General features: G+C 46.4%; 1 protein-coding gene across 1 annotated transcript; it reads right to left on the bottom strand.

The window, feature by feature from the left end:
- Positions 1-3,070: 3,070 nt before the first annotated feature.
- LOC125546050 (BTB/POZ domain and ankyrin repeat-containing protein NPR5-like) lies at positions 3,071-6,266 on the bottom strand. The gene is given in 3 exon segments (XM_048710172.1): positions 3,071-3,631; positions 3,633-4,277; positions 5,305-6,266. Coding segments are annotated over 3 exon segments (1,545 nt in total). The 5' UTR covers positions 5,857-6,266; the 3' UTR covers positions 3,071-3,283.
- Between the last annotated feature and the right edge of the window lie 11,809 nt (positions 6,267-18,075).

The following is an 18,075-nucleotide window of genomic DNA, read 5'->3' as shown; positions in this document are numbered from 1 at the left end:
GCATACCACAGTAAAAATTTATGTTTTTAAACCCGTATCAATGTCCAAAACATCACTATTTAGTGAAATCGAGGGAGAACATGCCCCATGAGAGCAAATTAAAACATTCTTGCTAGTAAAGCTAGTGTGGCACTCTCCCTGTTCTAAAAAAACAAGGCCCTAAACTTTTTTCCTATCTCCTCCAAAAACGAAGCTCATGGTCATTTGGAGCAATTACAAGCCGAATTGAGTGGGTGGCCACTTATATGATAGCTGGGCTTGGAATGTCATTTGTATGCATGAACAACACACATGCCCTATTTTGGGAGTCGGACGGAGCTACACATAAGATTACAAATATAAAATACAAAATTATGCTTCAACTAACCTAAATGCATGATTCCAGTTATGCAAGATGTCTGTCCACTAGCAAGTAAGCCAGCTAGCAAATTCCATTTTCCATCAAAATTCTCTCTCTCTCAGCCTTGTCTTGTCTCAATTCAAACCCTTTATGTTGTGATCATGTTTATAAAACCAAACCATTTAAAGTTTGATTAGCATTATAAATAAATCCTTTTAAGTTCTTGATCAAATTAAAAACAATTGGACATAAGACAAGACAAGTGGCCTTGCATACATGGATGAAGCGAGTCCTTCGTTGGACGTAAAAAAACATTGGTATAAAATGCATAACAACACAAGTGTGGCCCTAATCATATTGTTCTAACTATATATCCAAAACAACATAACTTTATTTAAAAGATACGTCAATACTAAATATGTAAACTGAATATAGTGACATGAATCGTTACGGCCATTATTTCCTAGCAAAATAATAAAACAATACGGCCATTATTGAGGTGCTGGTCACATGCATTTGTATCTTTAGGGGACACCATTTCATTATAGTATCAGTTTAAAGCCACACCGCATACATGCATGTAGATCAAATCATGTCATATAAATATGTAGTGCCTTCTCGAAACCAGTATATATTCAAAAACATTCCTGTCAATTGTGTGCCTGCATAGGCTAGCTGTACGTTAGCTATGATAATATATTGTTGCTAGCTAGGAGCTGGGAGACCGCAGGGAAGACCTAGGCTTATATCATATAATAAAAATATCTGTGCTCGCAGAAAGAAGAGAACAAATCACCTTGTGTCTTATTACCTCTTTAGCTGTCGTCTTATCAGACATTCAGACACATACGCAAAAGAATGTACATATACAATGTACTACATGCATGCACCTGAACATCTTGATCTTGCTATTTTTTTTTTCTCTCGAAGGGAATGGGGTATGCATGGATCTAGTCAAACGCATGCACGCAGTCAAAAAAAATTAACCTGGCTGCTGGCTCGCTACAGCAGCAAATCAGAGGCCAGAACAGTGGCCGTATACATACATATGTAGGCTTTGCACGAAGACGCTAAAGAGACACACAAATGGAAAGTGAATGGTTGCGAGGCCAGGAAAGAATAGATCAGAGGCAGGGCCATCATACATGCAAGGAGCCATCATAGGGGGAGATCCATGTTGATGCAGCAGCATCACAACATTACTGATCGACACATGTATAGGTGGTGACTTTATGCGTGAGGCCACACAGTGACATTACACAATGTTGCACTCATGCAAGACAAGGGATACATTTGTCCACAGCCTCGCTGTGTGCCCAATGCAAGCCCCACTACAACTATTTTGTCCGTGGGATGGGGCAGTGCGTGAGGCCAGCCCAAGCACTATTGGGCCATAAAGACAGATAGATAGGCCATTGTTGCATGGAAAGCGTTGCATGCACTAGAGAGAGAAAGAGAGACAATCAATACCATGCAATAGTCATGCACTATAGATCCATGAGAGAGAGAAAGATGGTGTGTGAGAGGAGGGGGGACAGCCCTTCCCCTCACTAGGATATGGCCTCCGGCTTATAGTTAAGACTCAAGATTTGCCATTGTTTCAAAGCTAGATACCTGTATACAATCTCTCTCTCTCTCTCTCTCTCTCTCTCTCTCTCTCATCCTACACCCTGCCTACACCCAGCCAAGAGACACCAATAGATAAAAGGCAAGGTAAATTTGTAGAGAGAGAAAAGGAGCGGAACCCACACCTCTGAGGAAACCAACACCAAGGTCAACAAAAGAAGTGGAGAAAAAGGTGAAGTAAAAATGAAGAGTGATTTTCCTTTTTGCACTCATCTCCCTTCCCCCCCTCTGCCCATTTGCATAGGTTGTAGTAACATGGAAGCCGGCCTAATTTGCAATAAGAACAAAATGGGAGGGGTTGTGGGGTTAAAGCATTGACCAGCATCGATCGCTTCCATCATTCATAAGCTCAAGTTAGATTCCCGTTGTCTCCCCTCTTCATGCCAACCCCCACATGCTTGTGTGCCCCTCCCTCTCCCTCTCATTGCGCTCAAATAATCTCAAAATCTTCTCAGCCTCAAATAACTCCCAAAGAGAAAATTATCACTACATGTTTTTCTTTTTTCAAGAACAGTACTTCTATCAGTTGAGATAGCAAAAGGTATGTAGATAAGTAGTACATATACATGATGACCTCTATTAAATGCACTCTGCTACAAGTAAAATAAGTTCTTTAAGTTAATTGGCAGAAAATATGAATTTTGGCCAAATAAATTCCAGTAAGGAAAAATAAAAACAAGTGCTGCCACGGCGCTAAATAGGGAGTACATACACTAAGATATTATACGTGATAAGTAATACTCCCTCTGTTCACAAATGTAAAATTGACAATTTACCAAAACATCTTACATTTGTGTACAGCGGGAGTACTAGCGCATATAGGAAGACAACATAGTAAATAATATAGCTCAATCGACCTTGTGTGATTTCAAAAGGATCATTTGAGCAGAAAAAAGTAGTAAGACATGATATGAAATCAAGTACCAATCGACCTTTCTTGTCCATGTTTCAGTGCATCAAAGAACATGACCCACCAACACCAACACACATGCACAAAACAGAAACAGTTTTCATTTTTTTTAAACATCACCTGTCAAACTTCTCAAAAGAACACCACCAATTAAGAAAAAAAAGGAAATTAATGTAGACCCTAACGAACACATATCAACTCACCAGGAAATTAACTATTGAAATTCAACATCCATGCATGCATGATCTCTCTACAAAAGACGCTACTTAATCAACAGTCCAAAAGGATCATCTGATCTGATCATGCATTCTCATCACTGACCTCCTGTGATAATATGGATATAAATAGAGCATATGATTAATTAGTTCTAAGCCTTACAAGGAGATAGTAGAGCAGCCAGCCATGTCTCATGGGAAGCCATGCGGGGAGAACAACGAAGAGGGGCCTCCTTGCCCTGATCTGCTCCCGCCGTCGTCGCCACCGCCGTCGCCATGGTTCATCACGTCCATCCCTAGGTTGAGATACACCATCCTGTTGTCCAAGCTCAGGTTCATGCTCGTGCTCGCGCCACCGCTGCTGCTGTACACGCCACCGCCGCCCGCGCCTGGATGGTGGTCGCTGTACATGGGCACCGGCGCATTGCCAGCCGCGTCCTCCCTGGACATGACCATGGCCGCCGACTGCACGAGCTCGAGGCACAGTCGGAGCTTGTTTGGCTCGATGTGGGTGAGCCCCGGCACGGCGCCCTTGAAGAGGGAAGTCGGAGGTGAGCGTACGGAGGATGTCGAGCGGCGTGACCCCGTCGACGGTGCGCACGTTGGGGTCGGCGTGGTGGTCGAGGAGCACGGCCACCATGTCCGGGCAGACCATCTCGGCCGCGACGTGCAGCGGCGTCTTCCCGGCGGGCCCAGCCGGGTGGTTGACGTCAGCGGCGCCCAGCTCCAGCAACGCCTTGACCACTTCCCGGCTACAGTTCTCGACGGCGTAGTGCAGCGCGAGTGCCTCGTCGAGGTTGAGCCCCTCCCCCATGACCATGAGCTTGACGAGCTCGACGTCGGAGGAGTCGAGCGCGCGGCGCATCCGGCGGATCTTGTTGTGGTCGTCGAGCTCGGCCGCGGAGGCCTCGATGACGGAGCCCTGGTGGTGGTGCTGCTGGTGCTGCTGGTGGTGGGCGAGGAAGGGGGAGCGGCGGGACATGGAGGACTTGAGGCGCAGGTCATCGATCTTGGCGACGACGTCGAGGGGGAGGTGCTTGGCGAGCACCTCCGGCGGGAGGCCGGACTTGGCGACGAGGTGGGAGCAGGTGTTCCAGAGCTGGTGCAGGTCCTGCTTGCGCGACGCCATGAGCACCTTCATCACGTCCTCGATGGACGCCTTCTCCACCATGCCCGCCAGCTGCTTCTGCAAAACCACAAAGCCATCACCGTCGCAAAAAGCTCAATACTTTTTCCACATCCATCATATGTACACTCACAAGTTGCAAAAGCTCACAGCTCACAGGTATGGTATGGAGAGACCGAGAGAGCGGTGGTGAGCAAGCTAACAAGAGACGATATAAAGGAAGAGATCTCTACCCATATATGAGATGTGTGCATAGTGGATTGTCCCTGTGCATAAAATATAAGGAGGAGGAACAGAAGGGTGCAACAGTATGTATGTATAGCAGCATCATGGCGCTGATTGAAGACAGGATTAAAGGGATTGGCGAAAAAAGTTTTGGAAAAAGGGAAATTAACCCTCTCACAAAGAAAAGAAAACCCTAGCGCAAAATCGCAAATCAGGAGCAAAAACAAAGCAAGAAAGTGTGTGCCTTTCCGAGTGCTGCCGAATCGCCCGCTACTTGCAGCCGTGGTGTGCTGCTCGTGCTGCAACAGTGGCGGCCATGGTGGCATGAGAAGGAGGAACAGTGGCGAAAAGGAAAGGAGAAATTTACCATTAACGAACCCTAGCTAGCAACAAGAGCTGAAAGCAAGGGGGGTGGATGGATGGGTGACGGAAAGACGGATGGATGGACGGATAAAGAGAGAGCAGGAAAGAAAGCGGCAGGCAGGCAGCCAGCAGGAGGAGGAAGAAAGCGCGCACGTACGTATGCATATGCATATACGGACGCACGCGTGCGTGCGCTGCCTGCAGACGACACGACGGGTCGACGGCGACGACGACGACGACGTCGACGATACCGCTACCACACTCGAGTAGCTTCATTTAAAAAGGTACGGCCAGAGATCAAATCAATGCTGCTGCAGAGATCAGAATGCTCGCCGATCCCAACATAACCGACCCCCATCTTGATCCCCACAATCGATCGATCCCCGGCTCCAGGAGTGAGAGATTATTAGCTTCTTGATTCTTGTTCATGGGGAAAAGAGGGTCGAGGAGCAAGAATTGGGAATTGGGGATTAATTAGGGAGAGTATGTAATTGATTACCTGGGTGAGGACGGCGAGCTCCTCGACGCCGAAGGAGCGGGCGACGGCGAGGGTGTCGAGGGCCAAGTCGACGGCGGCAGCGCAGTGGGTGTGCCAGCAGCCGCGCTCGCCGCACCCGGGCCTCGGCTCCCCCTTCTGCGGCACCAGCGACACCTGCCCGCTGTACAGGAACTGGAGCAGCAGCAGGAACACCTCGTAGCTTACCGAGTTGACCGGTATCACGGCGCCGGGCGCCATCGCCGCTGCGGAGGCCGAGCCGGAACCGGAGCCTCCGGCGCCGCGCGGGGAAGAGGCGGATGCACCGGAGGGGGAACGCGGGCTGAGGTGGTCCATGAGCACCGCGCCGGGGGAGCCGGCAGCGGCTGCGGCGGCGGCCTGGTCCGCGGCGGCGCCGCAGAAGAACTTGCGGAAGAAGAGGCTGCGCGCGGCGAGGATGCAGCGGTGCGCGTGCACCAGGCGGCCCTCCACGCTGAAGGTCACGTCGCTGAAGGCCTGGCCGTTGATGAGCAGGTTGAGGTAGTCCATGGACAGCGACTTGAGGGTGTCGTCCATGGCCGCCCGCCGCGCCGCACCAGCTGCTTGCTAATCCGCCGCCTCCTCCTCCTCCTCCTCTATGAGTCAATTCGGAGAGGGAGAGGAGGAAGAAGAAGCTCGATGAATCAGCTCGAGAGCTGCGGCTGGAGCTTGAAGAAGAGGAGTGGTGGAAGAAGCCGTTGGCGTTGCTGGCTGCTTTGCTCTTCTGCTCCTGCTGCCGGCTGCTGCTGCTGCTGCTGCTGCTGCGCTTGTTGTTGCCCTCCAATCTTGTGCTGCATCGCCCGATCTCTTTTGATCTTCTCTTCTGTCTGCAGTGACCACTTCTTCTCTCCCCTCTTCACTTCTGTCTCTCTCTCTCTCCCTTTCTCCCCAGTTATTGCCCCCTTTATTTATGCAGTATTTTTTGAAGGGCGCTCGTGCTGGTGCCTCTCTCTCTCTAGCACACACCCATTCTCTCTCTCTCTCTAAAGGTTATATAGGGGCTTGAGATTTTTTTGGCCCTGTATTGGGGGAGCTAGGTAGGAGGGAGGGCAATATGGGTGGCTGGCTGGGGACATGAATAATTGGTGGGATTAAAATGGGAGGGTGGAAATTAACCGTACATATATGCCAAACAGAGCATGTATGTGTCCACACTTCAGGGGCCCGGAATAATTTGGACAGAAAGAGGGTGAGCCCTCCCTCCAATTGGGGTGGGGTGGGGAAAATTAAGTGTGCCATGCTTTGACTGATGCAAGTCATAAATCATGTGTGATTGAAGTGTCTGCTTGCCTTGTAGGAGAGTAGAGCAAGATTAAAGACGATGCAGGGCTTCCTTTATACTTCCTCAATTCCTTTATATAAGATGTATTTATTTTTTGAGAAAATTCCAGAATGTAAGATGCATTTCTTCTAATTCCGCATAATTTCCTTGTTAGCCCTCCAGAAAAGGGAAAGTATCTCACTCCCGATTGTCTGTATCTTTTTTTGTAGCAAAAGAAGAAAGTATCTCTCTGTCGATTGCATGTATCTCTTACTTTCTTGGACTAACTGATTTACTTGTCAGTAACCGACAAATTTGTCAAGGGTAATTTCGTCCTAACTCATCTACAATTATGTGCCTTGGTCATCGTGCTGAAAATAATACACCTTACATAAATGAATGGAGGGGGCATAAATTAAAAGAAGAATGTATGGCTACAATGCCGTGTTACACCATCCCATGACATGCTAATATTGTAAATACCAAATTATACCCTTCATAGAGCCATGGCAACTTCCATTTCTACAATTGAAAAAAGTTAAGGGATGTGAGTGCAGAATTTTCAGAAAGACATATTTTATAGCTATTGAATTTGTCAGAGTTGCTAATTCTATTTACTCCATCAATTTAACTTTGAGATCCCTGCAAGATTTTGCATTTTTTTGAATTATTACATTACCTGAATGTATATTTTTAATCTGTGTGAGCACATTGGTAAAATCAGATGAGAATTAGTTAATTCTTTGTCGATTGAGATAATGTTGTATATTTTCTACTACCTAGATGAAAAATATATTTAAACACGGTAACTGATTCTTGTTTTGCAATAACAATTTTGTAAAGTTAATAAGAGTTAGTTTATTCTTAGTTGTGGGGGACATAGATGCTCTCTATATTAATTCAGAGTCCCCCCCCTTACCCGACCCCTAGGCCTAATTAACCTAGCTTATCGTTATGCCACTTGTGGACAACCGTCGTCTCCATGATAACCCTAACTCTATTGAGCAATTGGTCCAACAATTGTATATCATAGAAAGGAATATTTGCTGATGATATCATTTTTCCAGTTGTTACCAAGATAGTAGTAGGTGATACGACCCTATAACAATATCAACATTTTACATCCATTAAATTTACACAGAGCACCATTTATCCTTCGCCTTTCGTTCCAAACTAGCTTATTTTTATGCCACACATGGACATGAGATAGCCTAAACCTGATCATACCCAAGGCCAGGATAGGTTTTTGACCGGGCTTGACAAAGCGCAAAGTGAAAACGCCAAGCCCGAGCCGTGCCCACCCCAAACCATGTGGAAAATGCACTTTTCTAGTCAATATAGTAGTTTTCAGGGTATTTAAATACATTACTCTACTTATTTTCAATTAAAATAATTATTTTAACCTCATTTGGATATTTTCGGGCTGGGCTTCGGGCGGAAGAGCTAATCCCATCTATGGCCCGGATGTTGGGCTTCTGGGCTTTGGTCGTCGGGCCGGGCTGCCCATGCGCAGGTCTACTATAACCTCCTACACCTCCTCGTCTTTCCAACTTCCAAGCCAGCTTGAACGTGTATCATAACCCTAGCTCCACTGAGCAATTATCACCGATTGTTAGCTCATCAGGAAAAAAAAATTGTGTATCATTTCCTTTCTCCGGTGGTCAACAAATCAGTAGTAGTAGGTGATACATCACAATTTTAGTGTATCAACACATTTTGCAGCTATTAAATCAATACAATCATAGAAAATTAGAGATGTGGATAAAGTCAGAATATACAAGTGTCAAAAAATATGACAAACGCAGTGACACGCTGCCAAAATTGATTTGGTGATAATTGCGTCCCACCTTCCGAAAGAAGAAAAGAATGAAAGACCGCAGAAGAGCCTGCGGGTAATGTGCTAACGTATAGGCCAGAGATGCTGCACCTTCCAGGCAAATGACGTGAAAGAAGAGAGCATGCATCCGTTGGAGATGCGTGTGCATGTATACTTTTGTTTGTATATATACGTATACAGCTCTCCATGATCATTCCTTCTGCTGACTAACCTTGATCATAAGATTCCTACCATGTTTTGTTAATCGGCCAAATCACAGGAGACCATTATTAAGTGATGATTAGAGAGTGAATAAAGTACTATAGGAACAGATCTTTGTTAATTACTTTTGTGTTTTATAAGTGTCTTCATTAGTTCCAAATTATTCTTTGTGTTACCTAGTTGACTTCGTAGTTCTTTCTTTTTCCATTATTATATCCTGTGCATACTTTCTATGTGATTGGATAGGTTAAGCTCTTATGGATAATCACGCCTGCAGCTTTACAGCGTATATTCTTTTGTTGCTATGTAGTGCTTGGTCTAGTTACTTTACTGGGCAAAACGGGAGCATGTTAGGAAAAGGTCACATGCATGCATGGTGAAAAGTACATTAATAATAGTAGTATGCCATATTATATAGCTTCGGAAATTAACTTGTGGATGAGCTTGATAGCGTGCTCTGGGCTATAGTTAGTTGCCAATTAATTAAATAATTATGCACCCGTGGACATATGCCTTGGGCACTCATGCATCAACCTCGCAATCCAATGATTGCCCCTAAAATTGAGTAAACAAATTGAATCGTGATACAAGTGTGGGTGGAACAAACAACGTTTGCTATGATCAGCTTTTTGTGAATGAATAATTATATTGTAGCTTCTTGCTTGTTGGAAAGAAAAAACATTCTTTGGATGTCTTTTGGGATCTTGGTAAAATATTTATATTGTTATCTCTTGGCGTGACTTCGCTGCCAAATGATTCTTGTGGAAGTACTTCTTCTTACCTGTTAATTGAATAAGCACTAACAATCTTATGATAGTGTGTCGTACAAAGATCTCCATTATGAAATGTCAAGTGGATATATAATTTAGATCAGAAAAGACAGAGCTTTATTGGTCTTTCCTTTGAAGCTGACAGCTTCCCATAGGTAGGATATACTACTTGGGTGTCATTTTAGCTTGCAAGTGGACCCGAGAGTGCTTCGCCCTGCTAGGGCGTCTTGCGTGGCCACACATCATCGCCGCCACAAGCGCCCCCTCATGCCATCACCTCCTCGCCGTCGCCGGTCGGAGCCGCTCGGCGAATCCCCGGCCGGCCGATGGCGACGGCGGGCCATCTCCCATCTTGTGTCTTTTAAAAAAAGGATGATGACCTCCGGCTTCTGCATTTGTGAGATGCATGCGATCATTTTATTGATTATTCTTGAAGGTCTTACAAAGTAGAACAACAATATGCCTAAATTCGTCATCTTGTCAAAATCTGCAGCTACTCCTATCTAAATGATGAAGGGGTGCAAGCTAGGCCACATACCCAGACCTCTCATCTAAGCCTAACATCTAAAGCCGGAGGCCCCGACCGAGCCATCTGCCGGGTCCGGGGCTCAAACCGGTCCGACGCACTCACATGTGTCATCGCCGCCATGTTCCACAGGTCCATCTTCATAGCAGATTGAGGTGACAACCTTGGCAGGTCCTCCGCCATCGACGCCACCACGATGCCAAACGACGACCTCCACCTACGCGAGCCTTGGCAGGTCCCCCGCCATTGACGCCACCACGACGCCAGCCGACGACCTCCACCTACGCGAGTCCATCTCCAAGCAACGGACATAAATCCATGCTAGGATAGGGCCGCACCACCGCCGCCGCCCACCACCCACAAGCGCCACCCAACCCCAAAGTTCCCAAAGTGGCACCTTCAAGAAGGCAACGATGCCGTGAGCACTGCCGCCCAACAAAGTTAGGGCTTTTGCCCGGGAGACCTAGGGGAAGGTGAAGTGAGGAGATCAGTCCATACCGACGCCTCCAAGGAGGGGAACGGCGCCCTCAGGCATCGCCGTCGGCGCGGCCAGTCATGGCCGGCCAGGAATTTCGCCCGAACTAGATCCCCGCCACCAGGGGCGACTAGGGCATCTCCCAGCTCGTGTAGCGTCATCGAAGTCCCTGGAAGGTGATCAACTCCTCGCGTCCTCCCTCGTGGCCAGTGGCGCCCAAGAGAGATACGAACATCTGGTTGCAGATCTCTGACTACCACTTGCTTGGCGCCTCCTGCAATGAGTCTCTGGATTCAGATTCTCCGACTGCTTTCTTGATTGGAATTTGGCGAAAACTCGGCCAGATCTGCAGGTGCGGTACTGTTCGTGGCCTGATACGGTACTTTGGAGTGTCCGGCCAGCCGGCAGTCGTGCGGGCTCGGCCGAAGCTGCGCGCGGATGCTCAGGTGCAACAAGGTGGCAGTCAGCAGTGAGGTGCTCCATCGCTAGTGTTGGCCCATGTGATGATCACTCTGCCCTTCGACGACAGTGTCATAGCGAATTGCGATGGCCACCGAAAGATCTTTATGGGGATACTCTCTCCAGATCCAGTGGTTACCTTCGTTGGTGAGATGCAACCTATGAACGGCGGCTTGACGCAAAGGGCATAGTTGTGCAACTATGGCAGTCGGGTTTCTAACCTAGCAAATGTAGTTGCTATGATCGTGGAAAAGTGACGGCGATAACACATGATTGATTTCGGTGGTGGTGCTTTCAAGTACCCATCTTGAACTCTGGGGGTGAAAACCTAGGTCTGCCAGTGTTGGTTATACCTCGCAATCACGATGTTTTTATGTCGTTACCTTGTCGAAGACATTTATCGGATATGCTTGGATTGTTTCTTTAGGGTGAAAACCTAGACTCTGACCTCTTTGGTCGTTGGATCCGGTGACGGTGGTGCTCGGGCGTCATTCCCTTCATGAAGGGTTGCTCCCTTCATGAAGGGTTGCTGTTGAAGAACATGGTTGTCCTTGTGGTGTTATAAGATGATTGGTGTGGATATGGTCATCTTTGCAGTTTGTCGATCGTGGATTTGATTGCTTTAGAGATTTTTTTTCCATTTTTCTTGCTTAGGCATAGCTTTGGTCTTATATGACTTTGCTATTTTGCCGGCGGTTTTTGCGTGTGTGCGCTGGTGTTGGCTGTGTGCATCCTACCTATGCAGAGGCATGTGTACTCGTTGTGGTTGTATCCACATGATGCTTCATTTTGAGTAATAAAATCCACCCTTTATTAAAAAGTGGACCCAAGAGAAATTTAATCACACACTCGGGGCTGGTGTTCCCCTTTGAACAATGGAGTCAAAATCACATACATAAAGCACACACAAGGTTGTTACTTTTGGATAAGAGTGCTAAGTGACCTCTTAAATAGAAGATACCACTACCGGGAAAGGCCTTATAGGTGAACTCAATAGAGTGGCGGGCGGGTCGAGGCACCCACCACAGCTAGTTAGGAGAAGCAGAAGTGGAGGGTAACAAAACGGGACCACCAGAGCTACGGGCACACCAGTGACGGGCGAAATACGTCACCTGCCACAAAAAAGCGGTGCTGAGAGTGGCTATGTTATGAGTGTTTGCTGTGGCGAGTGCCACTGTGCACCCACCACCATTGTTACAGGTAGTAGTGGCAGGCAGATACTAATTGTCGCACCCGCCACACATAGGTTAGCGGTAGACTGTCCAAATTCAACTCAAAGATTGCCGCCCGCACCCCAAATTAGCAGTCTCGGGTAATCTGGCGCGCCTGTCGCAGGTGATGAGCACTATCTGCACGCGCGCACCCTCCCCCTCTCCTAGCCCACTCCCACCCTCACTCTCACTATCTCCCCCATCTCGCTCTCTTCGCCGCCCTCGCCCTCCACCGTGGCGCTGCTCATGTCGTCGTCGTCATTCGCTCCCGCCAACGCCGTCCGTCACCGCCGCCGTCCTTGCCCTCCACTGCGTCGCCCTTGCCCTCGATCCTCCGTCCCTGTCACCCTCGCCCTCGCCCTTGATTCATCGCCCCGTCAGCCTCCACTCCGGCAGGTATAAGGTCGTCGTCCCCACCTCTCTTTTTGGCCGTCCTCATCGCCACCCGCAGCAGCGACCGACACACACACGCACAGCCGCAGTAGTAGCCACGTTCGACTAGGGTTAGGGTTAGGGGTTTGATATTAGTTGTAGTTTTAATTTTTAATTTGTAGGTATAGTTGTAGTTTCTAGCTAGTTTTAGTGTGATTGTTGTAGATTGTATACGTTGTATAGTTTTTAATGCACACATTAAAACAAATTGTAGTTGTAATTTTATATTTCTAGTTGTAGTTATAGCAATCAAAACAAGCCGTATATATGAACTCAATAGCCGTATAGTTGTAGTTTATAGTTCTCTACATGGATACTCCCTCCGTCCGAAAAAGCTTGTCCCAAGTTTGTCTCTCAAATGAATGTATTTAGCACTAACTTGGTGCTAGATACATTCATTTGAAGGAGAAGCTTTTCCGGACGGAGGGAGTAAATACTATAAGCACTAAAGTTTTGGCGAGGCGTTAATTTATTTCTGTTTCACCAAATTTCTAGCACTTAATGTATCCATTTTTACGAAGAGGTCATGCCAAATTTCTTTGTTATTTTTTATTCATATTGTGCTGTATTAGGTGTCTTCATTTCTTTATAGGGATTCATACTATAAGCGCTAAAATTTTGGGGAAACGTTGATTTATTTCTGTTTCGCCATATTTCTAGCTCTTAATGTGTCCATTTTTATGCAGTGGTCATGCCAAATTTCCTTATTTATTTTTTATTCATATTGTGTTGTGGCAGATGTCTTTATTTCTTTACAGGGATTTGTACTATAAGCGCTAAAGTTTTGGCGAAACATTGATTTATTTCCGTTTCACCAAATTTCTAGCTCTTAAGGTGTCCATTTTTATGCTGAGGTCATGCCAATTTTTTGTTTGTTTTTAATTCATATTGTGTTGTTGAATATTTCTTCAGTTCTTTCGCCAAATTTATTTTTCTGCATGTTTACTCATTTTTTCCCAAAATGGCGGACAACAGCACATACCTTGGTATTTTCCAGAGGCCCTAGGGGAAGTGGAGTGCCCAAATCCAAAACCCCGTCACTGGCAAGAAAAAATGGCACGACATGTTCGACTTAGCCGAGGACGCGACGCGCGCTTATGATGCCATGGTGCTCGAGTACCATTGGTGAAGGGCTCAGCTCAACTTTCCTCCGGATGCTTGGTGCACAAGTGAGATAGCGCCTCCTAACATGAGGATAATCTCCAAGGTCGAGAAGCAGGAGCACTTCAAGGCCAAGGCACTCATCAGGGCCCTTGAACGTCAGAGCACCGATCCCTTGGTGGAACGGAATCTTCGGGAGGATCCGCATCTGTCGCCATTAGTGAGGCGTTGCTGATGACCGCACGCAACCAGAAGGATGCCGAGCATGACCTGATAGTCTGGGATGATCTTGCCGAGGAATCTGACAAGGATGACGATAACGACTTTGGCTCTGACGTTGACTTAGATTAGGAGTTGATCTCTCCACCGTGCCTAGTCTATACCTCCGTGCTTCAGATGTTTGAACCTTTAATGTAGTACTTATGAAACTTGCTATGGCGTACTATATATGTCCGTGACTTCGTGATAAACCTGCTTATTATATAGTCGTACTGCCTAGTTGGTGTGGTGTTGGTAATCTGTGATCATACCTCGTTGTGATGACATTTTTTCCTACCAATTTTTTATGCCGCTTCTCAATATTCTTTCATGACATAGCACCAATGATAACAGTGTTTAACTTTTTGAAGGAGATGATCATGGTGCTTAAGGCCTGCAATGTCTCCAAAAATCCCTGTAGGGATAGTTTATCCCATGCAGTAGAATTCGGTCTCCTCTTGGGGGATGGATTCGAAAAAATTGTGGTAACAATGTTCATCATTCAATTCTAACCAGTTACCAAATTCTTGTACTGTGCATACCATTAACTATTAACTACATCATTCTTAATTGTTACATAGTGTATCCCATGGAACTTAAGGGTCCAATTCAATAATTTAAACAGTGACAGTTTCAAGTTTTAGGATGGTCAAGGGCAATCGTACAAAATTTTCATTTGTAAACAAAAGGATAAAACCATCATAGGAGGCGATGGATGGAACAAGTACATTTCAAATAATAAGCTCACCGCGGGAGACTGCATAGGCTTTTACTTGAAGAAAGCGGTCAACGAGTCAAGGATTAAGTATTTCTCTGACCAAGATGATGAGCTTGATGAAGATGATGCTGAGGATTCCCAAGGTGATGACGATGATGATGAGATAGCTAGGGGCATGAGGATGAGAAAGATGATGAGGGTACCAGAGATGATGATGATGATGATGATCCATACAATTATGCAATTTTCTTTCAAAAAGTGGAAGAGCTTAATGAGGATGAGAACGCCATCGCGATCCTACCATCAAGTGTGCACAACTTGGGGAGGCCATTTGTGCATCGTTTTACCAAGACCAACATCGTGAAACACACCATGGTATGTTTTGTATATTTTCTCTCTTTTTTGTTCAAAAGACTATATGGCAAGATGTCTGACATTGCGTGCTCTATTTTGCTTTTAATCACGGGTGAGGGAGTCCTGGATTAGGGGGTCTCCGGACAGCCGGACTATATCCTTTGGCCGGACTGTTGGACTATGAAGACACAAGATTGAAGACTTCGTCCCGTGTCCGGATGGGACTCTACTTGGCGTGGAAGGCAAGCTAGGCAATACGGATATGTATATCTCCTCCTTTGTAACCGACCTTGTGTAACCGTAGCCCCCTCCGGTGTTTATATAAACCGGAGGGTTTTAGCCCGTAGGACAACATACAATCATACCATAGGCTAGCTTCTAGGGTTTAGCCTCTCCGATCTCGTGGTAGATCAACTCTTGTACTACTCATATTATCAAGAATAATCAAGAAGGACGTAGGGTTTTACCTCCATCAAGAGGGCCCGAACCTGGGTAAAACATCATGTCCCCTGCCTCCTGTTACCATCCGCCTTAGATGCACAGTTCAGGACCCCCTACCCGAGATCCGCCGGTTTTGACACCGACATTGGTGCTTTCATTGAGAGTTCCTCTGTGCCGTCACCGTAAGGAAAGATGCCTCGTCTCGTTGTTAAGAACAAGATCACCGCCGGGGGAGCCCTGGCTGTCGGCCAAACTCTCCGGCTAGGCAGTTTCATCATGACCACCCGTTCGGCTGCTGCCCCGACGATGACTTCTCGGGTCATCGAAAATGGCCTCCACGTCGGCTCGGAATTCGCCGAGCAGATGGATCCAATGGAGCTCTATTCTCTAAACGAGCTCTTGGATCGCATCGCCGCCTTGGGAGTCGCTACGGACTATGATCGGATTGGGCTTAAACCCGATCAAAGGGAGATTAACTCTCCATCGGTCACCCATCATGTTGCGGTGGTGGAGGAACAATGCGGCGATTCTTCTTCTATCTTGAGGACTAACTATGTCCGGATTCCTGAGCTCTCCGAGCCGGATACCTGTTTACGGCAGGACATCACCCAAGCCCTGAACCCAGAGTCAGGCAGTGGGCCAGACTTATCGGGCAACATCCCGGAACCCGAAATTCCAAGATTGGAAACACCTCGGCCCCTGGGTCTCAGATTGGGTAGGGGTTCGGACCCAATTCCACCCACCCACCCAGACATAAATGATCTTTCCCACATCAGGCAAGAGCCCCATGAAAAAGTACATCATTATTGGGCCAGATTCCTCCTTGTGATGAACAAGGTTAAGGACTGTCACGAGGAAGACGCAGTCTCATTTTTCTGCAGTAATTGTGATGCAAACGTCGACAAAAACTCGATGACGCGAATAATTTTCCCCAATCTTTCACGGTACACTGATCTCAATTGTAATCTTTCCTTATCTAACTGCACAAATAATCAACCAGCAAAACAGCAATGAACAATGTAGAAACTAGGTTTACTATATGCAAACCTAATTAAACAACACGAGCACCCTGATCGGAAGCGCGTGGACGATCGTAGACGATCGGCCGAAAAATTTAGTAGCACAAGCTACCAACCTTCTCGCCAAGGAAACACAGAACCAGATCGATTCCTCAACTTGTCTCACACACAGTCATGGCCGCCGCCGCTGTAATATGGCGTTTCTTCTGATTTAACTCAATGTAAAAAAACCTATCCCTTGATACACAGCCGGATCGCCTTATATGTCGTGCACGCAGGCACAAGGCTGCACCAACCTGGACTCCTATTACGACTTGAAAACTAATTGGACACAAAATCTAGTTAGACACGTACTGATACATGCACGTATCGTATACTAGTGACCATGGAAAAAAAACTCTCTCCTATCTTAACTAACTAATCAGTATTAAGCTAATACAAAATCCGGCAACGTTGATCACAAGATTCCAAAATAGTACTACTTTCCTTGTGTTGATCACGTACGACTCAAAGGACTCAAACTGTTCATCAGGCTTTTGCATGGAGTCCTGAACTTCGGCTCAACTTCATCCGTTGGTGCAACTTGAACGGGAATTTCTCCAACAAAAGTACATGCCACCTTGTTGCCATGATGAAACTTGCTCATGTGATGAACTGTCTGATTGATGTCATGAACAACAACAAATTTCTTTCTCTTCTGACGCAAAGCAGGCACTATATATTTCTCCTTTCTTCCCTGTTCAGCCTTCAAAATATCCGTTGTTATCGTAGTAGATACGGACGCATCATCCTCCCTCCCTTGAAGGGAAACCGTCCTTGGTTTCAGCGTATGCCTTCTAGGTTTTTTCTTAAACACTTCGATGGTACACTTTATATCTTTTGCATCTTTCGGAAGAATAGCATAGAACTCACCTTTATGCATAAAAGTGTACCTATTTGTTCTCCCATGATGAAGAGCGTTAATATCATGTTGCCACGGACGCCCCAAAATAAGATGACAGACATGTAGTGGCATAACGTCGCATTCTACTTTGTCAACATAGCCATCAACAGAAAAAGGAACCTTCACCCTGTGAGTTACCTTTACTTTGCCCACATCATTGATCCACTTCATATAATATGGTTTTGGGTGCTCCCATGTTGGCAAAGAAAGAGACTCCACCACATCCTTGCTAATCATGTTGCTAGCACTCCCGCCATCAATTATCAGTTTGCACACTTCTCCCTTGATGGTACATGCAGTTTGAAAAATACTCCGTCGTTGTCCTGGTTCAAGAATGACCTTGTCATCTCGCTGGACCTTATGTGCTAGCAAACTCTCCACATCAGGATCATCTTGGGGATAGCATAGTATGGTATCACCATGACCTCCTTCGATTTCATCCTCTAACTTAGGCATCTCATCTTCAGATTCTGAAATATATTCTGCATCAACAAGTAGAACCCTTCGTTGATTGGAACATTCATGCTTCATGTGTCCACGTCCTCCACACTTGTGGCAAATAATATTACGATGATGAGATGAAGACGCATTAGATGAAACCTGAGAAACCTCCTTTGGCGCAGCCGCCACTCTGCTCTGTTCAATGCCTCCCGACTTATAAGAAGGAGTCGGTTTAGCACTAAACCCACCATCAATAGGAGAAGAACCGCGTCGCCCACCGTTGTAAGTTGGACGAGTCTCTAAAGCTTG

Source organism: Triticum urartu, chromosome 3 (genome assembly GCF_003073215.2).
Source record: "Triticum urartu cultivar G1812 chromosome 3, Tu2.1, whole genome shotgun sequence".
In the NCBI taxonomy this organism is placed as follows: domain Eukaryota; kingdom Viridiplantae; phylum Streptophyta; class Magnoliopsida; order Poales; family Poaceae; genus Triticum; species Triticum urartu.
This window is presented reverse-complemented; position numbering and strand designations above follow the sequence as displayed.